Below are 15,301 nucleotides of genomic sequence, written 5' to 3' on the forward strand. Positions count from 1 at the left end.
ACCATAAACTGTAAGACTTTGCAGTTGAAGATATCATTGACAGCCTCCTCACAGTCTTTGTCCAGCTTCAGCACCTGTGCATGGCTTTCTCCGCCTCACTGTACCTCTCCACACAAACAATCACACTTACCTTCAGTGGTCTGCATAACCATATTTTATAGTTGATAAATAACCACAAGTGCAGAATATGTACCAGCATAGGACAGTTGTGTGGTGCCATGAATACAGTGAATAGAATAGGGAGTGTACTTGTGTGAGGAGGATGACTCCACTGGTTAACATACAGTGCATCTGGATAGTGTTCAGACCTCTAGAATTTTCCCATTTTTTGTTACGTTACAGCCTTATTCTAAAATTGATTTTTTTAAATCCCCCTCATCAATCTACACACAATACCCCATAATGACAAAGCAAAAACAGGTTTAGACATTTCTGCTCATTTATTTGAGAAAAATACAAAACTGAAATATCACCTTTACATAAGTATTGAGACCTTTTACTCAGTACTTTGTTGAAGCACCTTTGTCAGCGATTACAGCCTCGAGTCCTCTTGGGTATGACGCTACAAGCTTGGCACACCTGTGTTTGGGGAGTTTCAACCCAATCTTCTCTGCAGATCCTTCAAGCTCGGTCAGGTTTGATGGGGAGCAACACTGCACAGCTATTTTCAAGTCTCTCCAGAGATGTTTGATAGAGTTCAAGTCCGGACTCTGGCTGGGCCACTCAAGGACATTCAGAGACTTGTCCTGGGATCTCTGTACTTTGCTCCGTTCATTTTTTCCTGGATCTGGACTAGTCTCCCAGTCCCTGCCGCTGAAAAACATCCCCACAGCATGATTCTGACACCACCATGATTCACCATAGGGATGGTGCCAGGTTTCCTCCAGACGTGACGCTTGGCATTCAGGCCAAATAATTCAATCTTGGTCTCATCAGACCTGAGAATCTTGTTAATCAAGGTTTGAGAGTCCTTTAGGAGACTTTTGGCAAACTCCAAGCGGGCTGTCATGTGCCTTTTACTGAGGAGTGGCTTCCATCTGGCCACTCTCCCATAAAGGCCTGATTGGTGGAGTGCTGCAGAATTGGTTGTCCTTCTGGAAGTTTCTCACATCTCCACAGAGGAACTCTGGAGCTCTGTCAGTGACCATCAGGTTTTTGGTCACCTCCCTGATCAAGGCCTTTCTCCCAATTGCTCAGTTTGGTCAGGCAGCCAGCTGTAGGAAATCTTCTTCCATTTATTAATGTAGGCCACTGTGTTCTTGGGGACCTTCAATGCTGAAGAAATGTTTTGGTACCTTTCCCCAGATTTGTGCCTCGATGGACAATTCCTTCAACCTCATGGCTTGGTTTTTGCTCTGACATGCACTGTCAACTGTGGGATTTGTATATAGACATGTGTGTGCCTTTCCAAATCCTGTTCAATCAATTGAATTTACCAAGGTGGACTCCAATCATGTTGTAGAAACATCAAGGATGATCAATGAAAACAGGATGCACCTGAGTCTCAATTTAGTCTCATAGCAAATACTTATGTAAATAAGGTATGTCTTTTTTTGTTATAAATCAGCTAAACATTCTAAAAACCTGTTTTTGCTTTGTCATTGTAGGGTATTGTGTGTAGATTTATGAATATTTTCTTTAAAAAAAATACATTTTAGAATAAGGCTGTAACGTAACAAAATTAAGAAATATTCAAGGGTTCTTAATGCACTGTATACCATAACGGCAGGAAGAAAACAGAAAAATTGACTGAGAGGCTGAAATTATTTGAATGAATATATTATGTACAAAAGGACTCTTTGGCAGACTTTCACACATTTAAAATATTTTGTCAATTTGGAATGAACAGAGATTACATTGCTTGTGTTAAAACTTTTGGGGAGTACATAGTCATTAAAAAACACTTTCTCCTGAAATTGGGACTAGAGAGAAATGGACTCATACTAAAACTGGGCTTCGCACACAAATACTTTATTATTAATTTCTATCAAACTCATAAAACATGCATTCGCCCAAATTAGTGAATACTGTGTACTTGGGATCACTGAACTAAGAAAACACACTTCTGTGAATCTTTTAAAGATAATAGTATAGTGTTTTCTCATGTGACTTTATCCTAATAAGAAGTTCTGATTTCTTTGACCAATCTCTACGAGGCCGAAAACCAGGCAACCACAAAAAAGCAGAAACTCCCACCACATTTAATAACAATTCTTTCTCTCAACAGTTACTAAACAGATCGTGCTGATTTCCCAGACTAAGCTTAGTCCTGGACTAAAAAGCACTTCAATGGAGAATATCCATTGTACTACTACAAACCGGCCCGGAAAGTTCTAGCGTCATCATTTGAATCATATACCAACCAACCACTATGGTCTCACAGGTAAAGCAAATATACATATAAATACGCAAATAAATAGCCTGCACTCGTCTGTACACACAGTTTGAGATATAGAGTAGTGTGGACTAAGAAAAATAACTTTTGCATTTCTAGTGGCAGCTACAGCTCCTCACCACGAGAGGCTTGTTTTGATTCACTGGGTCTCGGAGAAGTTATCCATTTGCATTTGAAGGCTTGAGTGACAGAATAAAGAAACAGCTTACACGTATTGCCAGTGCAGACAGCCTTTGGTTGTCTACAAGCATTCTTTGGTTCAGACTAAATACTGAATGGAAGCCTTGGGTCTACAGAATGGCGAAAATCTGAAGAGGAACACAAAAATGGGAAAGTAGGTGTAGTTCCGTGTCCAAAGCCTCTCCCCTACTGAGTTGAGTGTCACCCTCACTCGGACAGCTCTTGACAGCTTAAAAATGACACAGGGACAGAATGACAGCCTAACACTGCAGGGACAAACGACAGTGTGAGAAGAGCCTAAGAGGGCTTTACTGCAAAGTGGTGAACCCATTCCTGAAAAGCAACCTCCTACTGTACCATTAGTAAAATCAGACAGCTATAAACCAAAGACGCAGCTAGCTTGGTCTTACATAGCTTCAGCTAGCAACTTTAGACTGCTGAGATGTACCCTCAAGCTTCGGTCTTGCCTACAGACATTCAGTGACACTTTCCTTTAATTAGACACATTGAGAAGGTGCAAGGTCTAGAGAGGGTAGATTGAAACAGAGAGCAAAAAACATATTTGGTTCATTTTACAAACAAGATGCTTATTTTCCAGATATTTTAAGGGCTGGCGAACTAAACTTTAAACAAATCCTATCATAGAAAAAAGTTGGTGTCAGTTCTCAGTGTCAAAATCACCCAACTGATTTGGAGGATGCATTTAAGATGTTTGCCATCAGGTACAGTGGTAAAATGAAACATGGGTTAATACATTGAAAAACAAGGTTCTCTGTTAAATTGGTTGTACATCTCTCTGCTCCACTCACACATTGTAATGGCCCATTTAGCTAAAGCCAATAGCACAGAGCCCATAGCCCACTGTATTGCAATCCCTGGGCCATGTTCATTAGGGAAAACGTTTGAAAATGTGTGGAAAAGGAACATTTGTGTTTCATATTGGAGAAATACATGTAGTCGCTCTCTGTTTCAGTCCATTTATTTCCATTTGGTGCCTAACTAACATGCCCATTTTAGGAGGCATGTTACTTAGCCCCAAGGCAGTGTGGAAGGGAGGAACCTCTTTCTTAGGGATGAACTGAAACATCAGGTTGAATCTGCTGCAGGCTGGATGGCTGCTGGTTCTTTGGTGTGGTGGTCTGGGTGGTTATTGGTTGTCCTTTGGTGTGGAGAGCATGGCCGGGCCTGGTCCGTTCTGGTCTGGTGGTATTGGCATGGGAAGAGAGAGACATGGATGGGAGATGAGGATGAGGTGGAGAGCCCAGTTCCCTATGCCACAAACCCCAGACAGCAATAGTACTGATGTTAGCCATAGGGATAACTGATGCCAGCCGTAGGGCTAGCTGTAAGGCTAGCTGTAAGGCTAGCCGTAGGGCCAGCTGTAAGGATAGCAAGGTTTTAAGGCTTCAAGGTGTTGAGGTTCATTGCCATGCAAAACCTAAAGGCCCAGCTGTGGTCAAGGGGGACTGCTGATGTCTTCTGGTCCATTATTACAGTCCTAATGCTCTTCTATTATAGCACTCCTTATGCTGTCCTCCATTTTTATTAGTCTGAACATTCTACTCCATCACAACAACGGTCCTACACTGTCCATTTAATATTGAGTCCATCGTCATAACGGGGTCCCAATTTTATAGAAGGTCAGAATTGAGGAGAAAACATTTCAGGGTAAAGTCTACACCGGTTGTATTGGGTTCATGTGACAAATAAAAATGTATTCGATTTGAAACGGTGCTCAGGGCTGCCAGGGCTTCCTGTCTTTGCCACTCTGTTCGGCAATGTGTTTGTAGCGACACTTGTCCCCAAAATGGCAGCCGGTGGTCCTCCAGAAGTAACACTCGTCTCCGTTCACTGGGCCACAACGTCTGGGACTGGAGAAGGGGCAAGAAGGTTATGAAAATTTGATTTTGGGATGAAATTATACAAAATGTTAAAGTGGGTGACGTAGCTCATTGTCAACAGATTTCCTCTTGCTTTATTTTAAAGGGATACTTCATGATTTTGGCAATGAAGCCATTTCTCTACTTCCCCAGAGTCAGATGAAGCCCTTTATCTACTTCCCCAGAGTCAGATGAAGCCCTTTATCTACTTCCCTAGAGTCAGATGAAGCCCTTTATCTACTTCCCCAGAGTCAGATGAAGCCCTTTATCTACTTCCCTAGAGTCAGATGAGGGCTTTTCACATGGATTTTTTAACAAGATGATGCTGTTGAGTACGGCTGTTTGGGAGGCCCAAAGGGGGGCAGTGCCGAGATTGTGTTTTTGAACACCTGTAATCTAGGGCAAAAAAATATTTTTAACATAGTGGCGCAGACAGTCAGCAAGGTGGCACTAGAGGGCACTCTTACATTCTTTGGGTTGAACCCTAAGATTAACTTGTGGAATATATTTTCATGTCTCTGTGTGCAATTGCTAACTAGCATTAGCACAATGACTGGAAGTCTATAGTAACTGCTAGCATACTAGTAGATACCATAGACTTCCAGTCATTGCACTAAGGCTGGTTAGCATTGGCGCGCAAAACTACCTCCAACTTTTTTCATACTGGATCCAGACATAAAAAGGGTATCAATGAGTTCATCTGACTCTGGAGAAGTAAGGGATAACTATTCCACTTTTTGAAGTTTTAGGTCAAGCGCCTGTGTGTGTGTGTGTGGGGAGGGGGCGGAGCGCCATTTCACCTTTCACTGATCTCAGCTTTAAAGGGGTGTTTTCTTACCCAGCAGCTGTCTGTTGCAATGCAAGGGGGCTGGTCTTGAGGGGGATGGGCAGAAGCCTCTGGCTGCGATGGTCTGGGTAGCGAACCACCAACCTTGTGTTCTCTATACTGTAGCCCTGTGGGAGAAACACATACTAATACATTAAGGTCAATAGAATATAAAGAGTTTTAAAACATATAGACATACAAAATAAAAAACAAAAAAGCCACAGCATCTTATGAAGGTCACTGACGTTGAGTTTCTCCATGGCCCGCGATGCCATGTTGGCATTCTTGAAGTTGACGAAGGCACAGAACCGCTCGTGGAGAACTCGTATGCTGTCTATCTCCCCGTAAGTTTTAAAGAGGTCCAACAGGTGTTTCTCAGTCAGCTCAGCGGTCACGTTCCCCACCCAGAGAGACACACACGGGGCCCTGGAGGAGGAAGAGAGGCAGAACAGGGAAGAGACATCACTTATGTCCACAGGCATCACGTTACACATACTTGTCCACACCAAATAAGGAAATCAAAAATGTATGTTTTTCTATTTGGGGCCATGACCCCTGACCCTTATTGGGTCAACAAGATTGGCTAATATCCACCTACCCTGGCAAGCCCAATGAGGAGTCCTGGCTCACCACTGAGGAAAGAGTGAAGACAACTGAATTAGACACACAAAAAATGTATGTATGATCTTCTACATTTCAGCAATAGCTCAGAAATGTGTTCCCTTTGCATGTCATTTAAATTAGACTACTTCCTGACATTACTGCCCTCTAGGCTTAAGAAGAGACATTGCATGTTTTTCCATACCACTGGCACAGCCTGCACAGTGGTGTGTGTCCTCACCCCTAGAAGCCTCAGGTGAGGTCAGCACAGCCTGTAGAGTGGTGAATCGCTCCAGCAGAGACATGCTCTGCCCCTCCTCAAAACCCAGATCCTAGAGATGGAGACGAGAGTGAGAGGGAGCACTTCAACCTAAAAGGAAGCAATTCCCAAACCTTCCATAACAAAGCCATCACCTAAAGAGAGATTAACCTGGAGAAGAGTCCCTTTAGCAAGCTGGTCCTGGGGCTCTGTTCACAAACAGACGCCCCAGGACAGCAACACAATTAGACCCAACCAAAGCATGAGAAAACAAAAAGAGAATTATTTGAAGAGCTCTCTCTCCCCCGGGTGGGTCCCCCCCCTATAATTAGTCTCTCTCTCTCTCTCTCTCTCTCTCTCTCTCTCTCTCTCTCTCTCTCTCTCTCTCTCTCTCTCTCTCTCTCTCTCTCTCTCTCTCTCTCTCTCTCTCTCTCTCTCTCTCTCTCTCTCTCTCTCTCTCTCTCTCTCTCTCTCTCTCTCTCTCTCTCTCTCTCTCTCTCTCTCTCTCTCATCGTGAGCGCGTTGGTAGCACATAGCCACGTCTGTGTGCAGGCTTGAACATGTGTATTCAAAAATGTGTGTGTTCACCATAAGCTGTAAGACTTTGCAGTTGAATAGATCATTGACAGCCTCCTCACAGTCTTTATCCAGCTCCAGCACCTGTTCCATGGCTTTCTCCGCCTCACTGTACCGCTACACACACACACACACACACACACACACACACACACACACACACACACACACACACACACACACACACACACACACACACACACACACACACACACACACACACACACACACACACACACACACACACACACACACACACACACACACAGCCTGCATAAGCATATATTATATCATTTGTGAATAATCACTATACGGAGAATGTGCTTCCTATAGAATACAATAGAACAGGAGAGGACAGTTATGCAGTCTGTGGTCCACCTTCATCCCAATGAGTGCACTGCCCTTGCGGAAGTGTCCTTTAGGCCAATCAGGTGCCAGCTGGATGGACCTCTCTGCATCAGACAGGGCCTGGGGGTACTGCTCCAAACAGCTATAACAGTACGACCGGTTCCCAAAGAACCTGGATGGACGGACAGACAGATAAACACACACACACAGAGAGACAGACACACACGGAGACAGACACACACGGAGACACACAGAGGGTAAATTGTGGTTTATTGTCTATGCCGTACTGTACCAATGTATTGATGTCGGCTAGATACAGTCAGCCTCCAGTATCTATGCTGCAATAGTTTTTGTGTCGGGTGGTGTAATTCTCCTGTCTTATCTGGTGTCCTGTGTGAATTTAAGTATGCTCCCTCTAATTCTCGCTCTCTCCCCCTCCCGGAGGACCTGCGGTCTCGAACTCTCAATGCTCGGCTATGAAAAGCCAACTGACCTGTTACACCCTCGACAACCACTGTGATTGTTATTATTTGACCCTGCTGGTCATTTACATTTAAGTCATTTAGCAGACGCTCTTATCCAGAGCGACTTACAAATTGGTGGCAGCGTCCACCAGATTAGGGTGGCCGCGGCCACGCGGTGTGGAGCGTTTGTATGGTCTGTGCAGAGAGGAAAGAACAGGGATAGACATACACATAGTTGACAGGCTACAGATGAGGCTACGCTAATGCAAAGGAGATTGGAATGACAAGTGGACTACACGTCTCGAATGTTCAGAAATTTAAGCTTACGTAGCAAGAATCTTATTGACTAAAATGATCATCTATGAACGTTTGAACATATTGGCCATGTACTGTTATAATGGTTGTGTTTCAGATTATTTTGTGCCCAATAGAAATGAATGGTAATTAATGCAGTGTCATCTTGGAGTCAATTTTATTGGAAATAATAATAAATGTTTGTCAACACTTCTACATGAATGTGGATGCTACCATGGTTACAGATAATCCTTAATGAATCGTGAATAAGTGAGTGAGAAAGTTAGAGGCATAAATATAATACCCCCCAAAAATGTTAACCTCCCCTGTCACAACAAAAAAGGTGTCACTCTCCCAATACTTTTGGAGCTCACTGTAACTAGCGTATTGAGGTCAGAGGTCATGCGGTAGTAAGTGATATAATGCAGACATATAATGGTGTGACATTACCTGTAATCCTTTGGGTCGTATTTGATGGCTTCTGTAAACATAACGACGGCCTGAGAATACTGGCCCTCCTGCACCAGCTTGATCCCTTTTTCTACAGGGCACATACACAGCCAGAGGCTCAAATGTACAAACAACATCTGAGCATGTTTGCACAGCAAGGTGTGTGTGTGTGCACCCGTATGTGTTTGAGGGTGTGTACAGAGAGTAGTATAAACGCACACACTCACCTGTCAACGAGGCGCTTCTCTTAGTCACAGCATCTGTTCCATTCACCTGAAGAAACCAGAACATGTTCCCAAAAAGGTAAGGCAAATACATTAATTTGTTCACATATTAGCTCCCTAGAGTTTGTCCTACCTAGGAAGATGTTTACTGTCACTGTAACCTGCAGCTCTAGGCCTGGGTTGCTGTTATAACATGCTAATTAGCACTTTGTGGAAAAGTGCTAGATAAAAAGCACGTAGGCCTAGGATACATATATATCAGTCACATCTTACTGATGTATCCTAGGCCTAGGATACATATATATCAGTCACATCTTACTGATGTATCCTAGGCCTAGGATACATATATATCAGTCACATCTTACTGATGTATCCTAGGCCTATGTATATATACATACATACACACACATAAATAAAACTGTTGGTAACCTCTGACCCAGTGACACGACTGACCGTGCTCTAGCCTGTGCACTGAGGCAGTGTATGTGTATCTATGTATGTGTGTGTGAGACTATGCAAGGTCAAACACGTAAACGTTCCAATAACTGTTTACCATTCCAGATGCAGAGTTCACCTCATCTTAGGGAGGGCATTGAACCTGCCACGGCCTACAGATATCAACTCGATGGGAGACCAGATAAAAGCCTTTTGCTTATTCATGAAAAGATTGTTGGAGTTAGATGAATAATATTTTTATACAAACATACAGTACCAGTCAAAAGTTTACACCTACTCATTCCAGGGGTTTTCTTTATTTTACTATTTTGTAGAATAATATTGAAGACATCAAAACTATTGAATAACACATATAGTAAGATGGTGCCGAAGAGGATGGCTGACGTTTTAATGCTCCTAACCAATTGTGCTATTTTGTTCGTTTTCTAGCTTATTTGTTTACTTATTTTGTACATAATGTTGCTGGTACCGTCTCTTATGACCAAAAATAACTTCTGGACATCAGAACTGGGATTACTCACCACGAACTGGAAGAAGCTTTTTCCTTTAATGAGTCTGACGAGAAAGATGTACTGCTCTCCCGGGAACAGGCCCAGATCCATTTTCATTTGCGTGAAGAAAACACGGAGGAAAAGAGGATGCAGATCACGCTGCCTTCTGAGAATCCGTAGGCGATCAGAGTAAACTCCCACTGCCATCAATTCTACTTGCTAACATGTAATAAATAAAATGGATTATCTATGATTATCCTACCAACAGGACATTAAGATTCCTGCTTACAATCAAAAACTAAAGCAGGAAATACCAGTGACTCGCTCAACACGGAAGTAGTCAGATGACGCGGATGCTACGCTACAGGACTGTTTTGCTAGCACAGACTGGATGAATCCCGGGAACACATTCCAATGGCTTTATCAATAAGTGCATTGACGACGTCATCCCCACAGAGACCGTACCTACTAGAGGTCGACCAATTATGATTTTTCAATGCAGATACCGATTATTGGAGGACCAAATAAAGCCGATACCAATTAATCTGACAAAAAAATGTTTTGTAATAAATGACAATTACAACACTGAATGAACACTTATTTTAACTTAATATAATACATCAATAAAATCAATTTAGTCTCAAATAAATAATGAAACATGTTCAATTTGGTTTAAATAATACAAAAACAAAGTGTTGGGAGAAGAAAGAAAAGTGCAATATGTGCCATGTAAAAAAGCTAACGTTTAAGTTCCTTGCTCAGAAAATGAGAACATATGAAAGCTGGTGGTTCCTTTTAATTTTAACATGAGACTTCAATATTCATTGTAGTTAATATAGTATTTATAGGACTATTTATCTCTATTCCATTTGTATTTCATATACCTTTGACTATTGGATGTTCTTTTGGGCACTTTAGTATTGCCAGTGTAACAGTATAGCTTCCGTCCCTCTCCTCGCCGCTACCTGGGTTCGAACCAGGAACACATCGACAACAGCCACCCTCGAAGCACCGTTACCCATCGCTCCACAAAAGCTGCGGCCCTTGCAGAGCAAAGGCAACAACTACTCCAAGTCTCAGAGCGAGTGACGTCACCGATTGAACCGCTATTAGCGCGCACCCTGCTAACTAGCTAGCCATTTCACATTTGTTACACCAACCTAATCTCGGGAGTTGATAGGCTTGAAGTCATAAACAGCGCAATGCTTGAAGCACAGGGAAGTGCTGCTGGTAAACGCAGTAAAGTGCTGTTTGAATGAATGCTTACGAGCCTGCTGCTGCCTACCATCTCTCAGTCAGACTGCTCTATCAAATCATAGACTTAATTGTAACATAATAACACACATAAATATGAGCCTTTGGTCATTAATATGGTCGAATCCGGAAACTATCATTTCGAAAACAAAACGTTTATTCTTTCAGTGAAATACGGAACCGTTCCGTATTTTATCTAACGGGTGGCATCCCTAAGTCTAAATATTGCTGTTACATTGTACAACCTTCAATGTTAAGTCATAATTACGTAAAATTCTGGCAAATTAGTTCGCAACGAGCCCGGCGGCCCAAACTGTTGCATATACCCTGACTATGCGTGCAATGAACGCAAGAGAAGTGACAGTTTCACCTGGTTAATATTGCCTGCTAACCTGGATATTACATTGACCCCCCCCCCCTCCATTTGTTTTGTACACTGCTGCTACTAGCTGTTTCTTATCTATTCATAATCACTTCACCCCTACCTACATGTACAAACCATCAAGTGCTATGTTGAAACTGGCTCTCATGAGGACCGCCACAGGAAAGGAAGACCCAGAGTTACTTCTGCTGCAGAGAATAAGTTCATTAGAGTTAACTGCACCTCAGATTGCAGTCCAAATAAATGCTACAGAGTTCAGGTAACACACACACATCTCAACATCAACTGTTCAGAGGAGACTGTGTGAATCAGGTCTTCATGTTCACACAGCAAAGAAACCACTACTAAAGAACACCAATAAGAAAAGACTTGCTTCGGCCAAGAAACACGAGAAATGGACATTAGACTGGTGGAAATGTGTTCTTTGGTCTGATGAGTCCAAATTTTAGATTTTTGGTTCCACCCGCCGTGTCTTTGTGAAACGCAGAGTAGGTAAACGGAGGATCTCCGTTGTGATGGTGCTTTGCTGGTGACACTTAGTGATTTATTTAGAATTCAAGGCCCACTTAACCAGCATGGCTACCACAGCATTCTGCAGCGATACACCATCTAATCTGATTTGCGCTTAGTGGGACTATCATTTGTTTTGCAACAGGATAATGACCCAACACACCTCCAGGCTGTATAAGGGCTATTTGACCAAGGAGAGTGATGGAGTGCTGCATCAGATGACCTGGCCTCCACAATCAACCGACCTCAACCCAGTTGAGATGGTTTGGGATGAGCTGGACCGCAGAGGGAAGCAAAAGCAGCCAACAAGTGCTCATCATATGTGAAAACTCCTTCAGACTGTTGGAAAAGCATTCCAGGTAAAGCTTGTGGAGAGAATACCAAGTGTGCAAAGCTGTCATCAAGGCAAAGGGTGGCTACTTTGAAAAATCTCAAATATTACATTTCTTTTTGGTTACTTCATGATTCCATGTGTGTTATTTTAGAGTTTTGATGTCTTCACTATTATTCTACAATGTAGAAAATAGTAAAAATAAACTAAAACCCTTGAATGAGTAGGTGTGTCCAAACTTTTGACTGGTACTGTATGTCTCAGCTACCATTACACAACAACTGCGTTTCTTGGACATACCAGTCGTTTACAATTCAACCGAGAGTTACTGTCCCTCACTATCCTTAGCCCCCACACTCCTACCACAGTAAATAGTTACTGTACCTCACTATCCTTAGCCCCCACACTCCTACCACAGTAAATAGTTACTGTACCTTGCTATCCTTAGCCCCCACACTCCTAACACAGTAAATAGTTACTGTACCTCGCTATCTTTAGTCCCCACACTCCTACCACAGTAAACAGTTACTGTACCTAGCTATCCTTCGCCCCAACACTCCTACCACAGTTAATAGTTACTGTACCACACTATCCTTAGCCCCAACACTCCTACCACAGTTAATAGTTACTGTACCACACTATCCTTAGCCCTGACACTACCACCAGAGCAGACAGTTAGCCATCAACACTCTTAGTGCAGACAGCAAGTAATCACCAACACTGCTATAACAGCTATCAAACAGCAAGCTTTCACCAACTAGCTAGCTACCTAGCTATCCTTAGCCCCAACAACACTTCTACAACACAGTGACTTCTAGATGGCAAGATATCCTAAGTCTCACAGCAGACAGCTAGCTAGCTATCATCAACACTCCTACCACAGAAACATCTTTAACCCCAACAACTTCTAAGTAGCTAGCAAGCTATCGTTGCCACAACAACTCTTACAGACAGACATCAACAAAACACCCATCTAGCTAGATATCCTGGCTAGCACCACTCTTACCATAGCAACTAGCCAGCAAGGTAGATATCCCAAAGCTCACGGTCCACTTACCTCTCTGGTTCTGCCCTCATTCTCCTTGGACTTGCGCCCAGGTTTGGTCCAGCCTTTTGGCCTGATGTGGCTAGCAGCGTTGGCAAAGAATGCACTGCTCACATCCCACTCCGGTTCCTACAGTAGAGAGACAAAAATAAAGACATATGTGTGAGAGAGAGAGTAGTTTACTAAAAGGTACCTATCAGTGTGTATTAAGACTCCTCAAGTAGAGACGGCTCCCCTAAACTAGCCTGGGTAGCTTCCCAGACTGTTTCTTGACTCAACAACACTACATAATTGGCCTGGTTCCACCTTAGTTTGTGCAGTCTTTACAATTCCTATAGTCATTGTCACAGACAGCATAAACAGACCTGGGACCAGGCTCTTAAGCCATTGCCAAGACGGAGTCAATCTATCCCTACCTCTTCAGAGTGTCGTGCAGTGGTCTTCTGGGGTCCTTTAGTCCCCGAGGGGGCTGGGGATGGGGCGGGAGGCTCCTTGGAGCAAGGAATGGCTTCTCTATCCTCTTTTTCTTCTTCTTGCTCCTCCTCCTCAAGCTCAGAATCGCTCTCCTCTGCTTCCTCCTCCTCAGATTCACCACCATCATCATACTCATCTTCAGCGTCCTGGTAAACACACACAGTTAGAGAGAGCATATTATAACCTAGCTGGAATGCCAACTGTCCATTGCTTTTTATAACAACCATTAATTTCTATACAAACCATTCCTTTTTTCGATTACTGCAAATTAGGGTGCTAATCGTCATATGATTCAGATTAATTTAGAAGACATGTAATATTGGTTTGTAGTTTACCTGCTCGGTGCTCTCAGGCATCTTCACCTGCTCCAGCTTCTTGCGCTCCCGTTGACGCTGAGAGAAACATAGAAACAGCATCACGCATCAGGAATACACATGACTAAGTTGTTCACTATGGCTCAGGAGGAGTAGGTGTGTGTGTGTGCGTGTGTTGCTCACCTTCCTCTTTGCTCTGCGTCGCTCCACTCTGCGTTTGGCCTTCTCCTCCTCACTCAGACTGTCCTCCCCACTGATGTCCTGTTCCTTAAAGACATTATTTATACTTTCTAGCCAGTAGTACTGAAAGTAGTGCTCACGAACCGTAAGGGGTCCTCGAAAATTGCATACTACGTCACATTTGTGCAGATATGTGTACCACATCATTGCTCTCCCTCTACTGTGTGTGCGCAACACTTGTTGGCTGTCACTCAAATGCTGAGGGACTGAAGCTCATTGGCTTTGAAGTCAAATTGCTAGGAGGCTGGTAGCCGTGGGGGAAAATGTAGGGAAAAATGGTGCAGCACAGCTCCCAGAAAAAGCGTTGCTTTGAAACTAGGGATTTCGTGGCTAATTGAGGTCAGACAGTAATTCCGCTCATAGATTATGCATGTATGAACTACACATTGGCACATCCAGCACAAAGCGGGAGGTTAAAGTCATCGCCTAAGTTCCAGAGCATGCCATTTAACTTTAAGACCACAATGCTCCGAACACTGTCAAACATACATTGTCCTTACCTCCGATTGATAGTGTCACATTATTTTCAGGAAAATCATTCGTATGGAGATTCCTGCCAAAAATATGATTTGAAGATGATTACCTTACCTGAGACAGTGTGACGTCATCGGTGGGGTCAGGGGTCACTGCGCCACACTCCATCTCCTCCTGGCCCTGGGCACTGGGGGCTTCTGGGCAAAAAACAAAAACATACGAGTGTACAAAACATTAGGAACAACCTAATATTGAGTTGAACCCCCATTTGCCCTCAGAACAGCCTCAATTAATCAGACTACAAAGAGTTGAAAGCATTCTACAGGGATGCTGGCACATGTTGACTCCAATGCTTCCTTTCCTCAGTTGTTTCAAGTTTGCTGGATATCCTTTGGGTGGTGGACCATTGTTGATACACACGGGAAACTGTTCAGCGTGAAAAACTCAGCAGCGTTGCAGTTCTTGACACACTCAAACCTGTGCGGCTGGCACCTGCTACCATACCCCATTCAAATGCACATCAATATTTTGTCTTGCCCATTCCCTCTGAATGGAACACATAGATAATCCATGTCTCAATTGTCTCAAGGCTTAAAAGTCCTTCTTTAACCCGTCTCCTCCCCTTTATCTACACTGATTGAAGTGGATTTAACAAGTGACAAAGGATCATAGCTTTCACCTGGATTCAGGTGGTCAGTCTATGTCACAGAAAGAGTAGATGTTCCTAATGTGTACATCAGGGTTCTATTCATACGTTGCATACTCAAAGAGGTAAGCCAATCAATGTCTGTAATAGAGAATTGGTTGAAACCTAGCTAACATTAACAGAACTGT

At 43.2% G+C, this 15,301-nt stretch overlaps 1 protein-coding gene across 2 annotated transcripts in view; it reads right to left on the reverse strand.

Moving 5' to 3' along the window:
• Positions 1 to 2,180: 2,180 nt before the first annotated feature.
• Positions 2,181 to 15,301, reverse strand: part of LOC124041098 (stress-induced-phosphoprotein 1-like) — a 32,906-nt gene continuing 19,785 nt past the window's right edge. Inside the window, exons 2-15 of one of the 2 annotated variants that reach the window (XM_046358267.1) lie at positions 14,582 to 14,664; positions 13,937 to 14,014; positions 13,775 to 13,831; positions 13,382 to 13,585; positions 12,978 to 13,094; positions 8,500 to 8,545; positions 8,273 to 8,363; positions 7,095 to 7,236; positions 6,729 to 6,833; positions 6,123 to 6,213; positions 5,880 to 5,913; positions 5,527 to 5,707; positions 5,294 to 5,409; positions 2,181 to 4,446 (exon numbers count right to left, since the gene is read on the reverse strand). In XM_046358267.1, coding sequence (XP_046214223.1) covers positions 4,311 to 4,446; positions 5,294 to 5,409; positions 5,527 to 5,707; positions 5,880 to 5,913; positions 6,123 to 6,213; positions 6,729 to 6,833; positions 7,095 to 7,236; positions 8,273 to 8,363; positions 8,500 to 8,545; positions 12,978 to 13,094; positions 13,382 to 13,585; positions 13,775 to 13,831; positions 13,937 to 14,014; positions 14,582 to 14,664 — 1,481 coding nt within the window. In that variant the 3' untranslated portion in view covers positions 2,181 to 4,310. Of the gene's footprint in view, positions 4,447 to 5,293; positions 5,410 to 5,526; positions 5,708 to 5,879; positions 5,914 to 6,122; positions 6,214 to 6,728; positions 6,834 to 7,094; positions 7,237 to 8,272; positions 8,364 to 8,499; positions 8,546 to 12,977; positions 13,095 to 13,381; positions 13,586 to 13,774; positions 13,832 to 13,936; positions 14,021 to 14,581; positions 14,665 to 15,301 lie in introns of both variants that reach the window. The other variant, XM_046358266.1, reaches the window with a different exon arrangement.

Source organism: Oncorhynchus gorbuscha, linkage group LG08 (genome assembly GCF_021184085.1).
Source record: "Oncorhynchus gorbuscha isolate QuinsamMale2020 ecotype Even-year linkage group LG08, OgorEven_v1.0, whole genome shotgun sequence".
In the NCBI taxonomy this organism is placed as follows: Eukaryota; Metazoa; Chordata; class Actinopteri; order Salmoniformes; family Salmonidae; genus Oncorhynchus; species Oncorhynchus gorbuscha.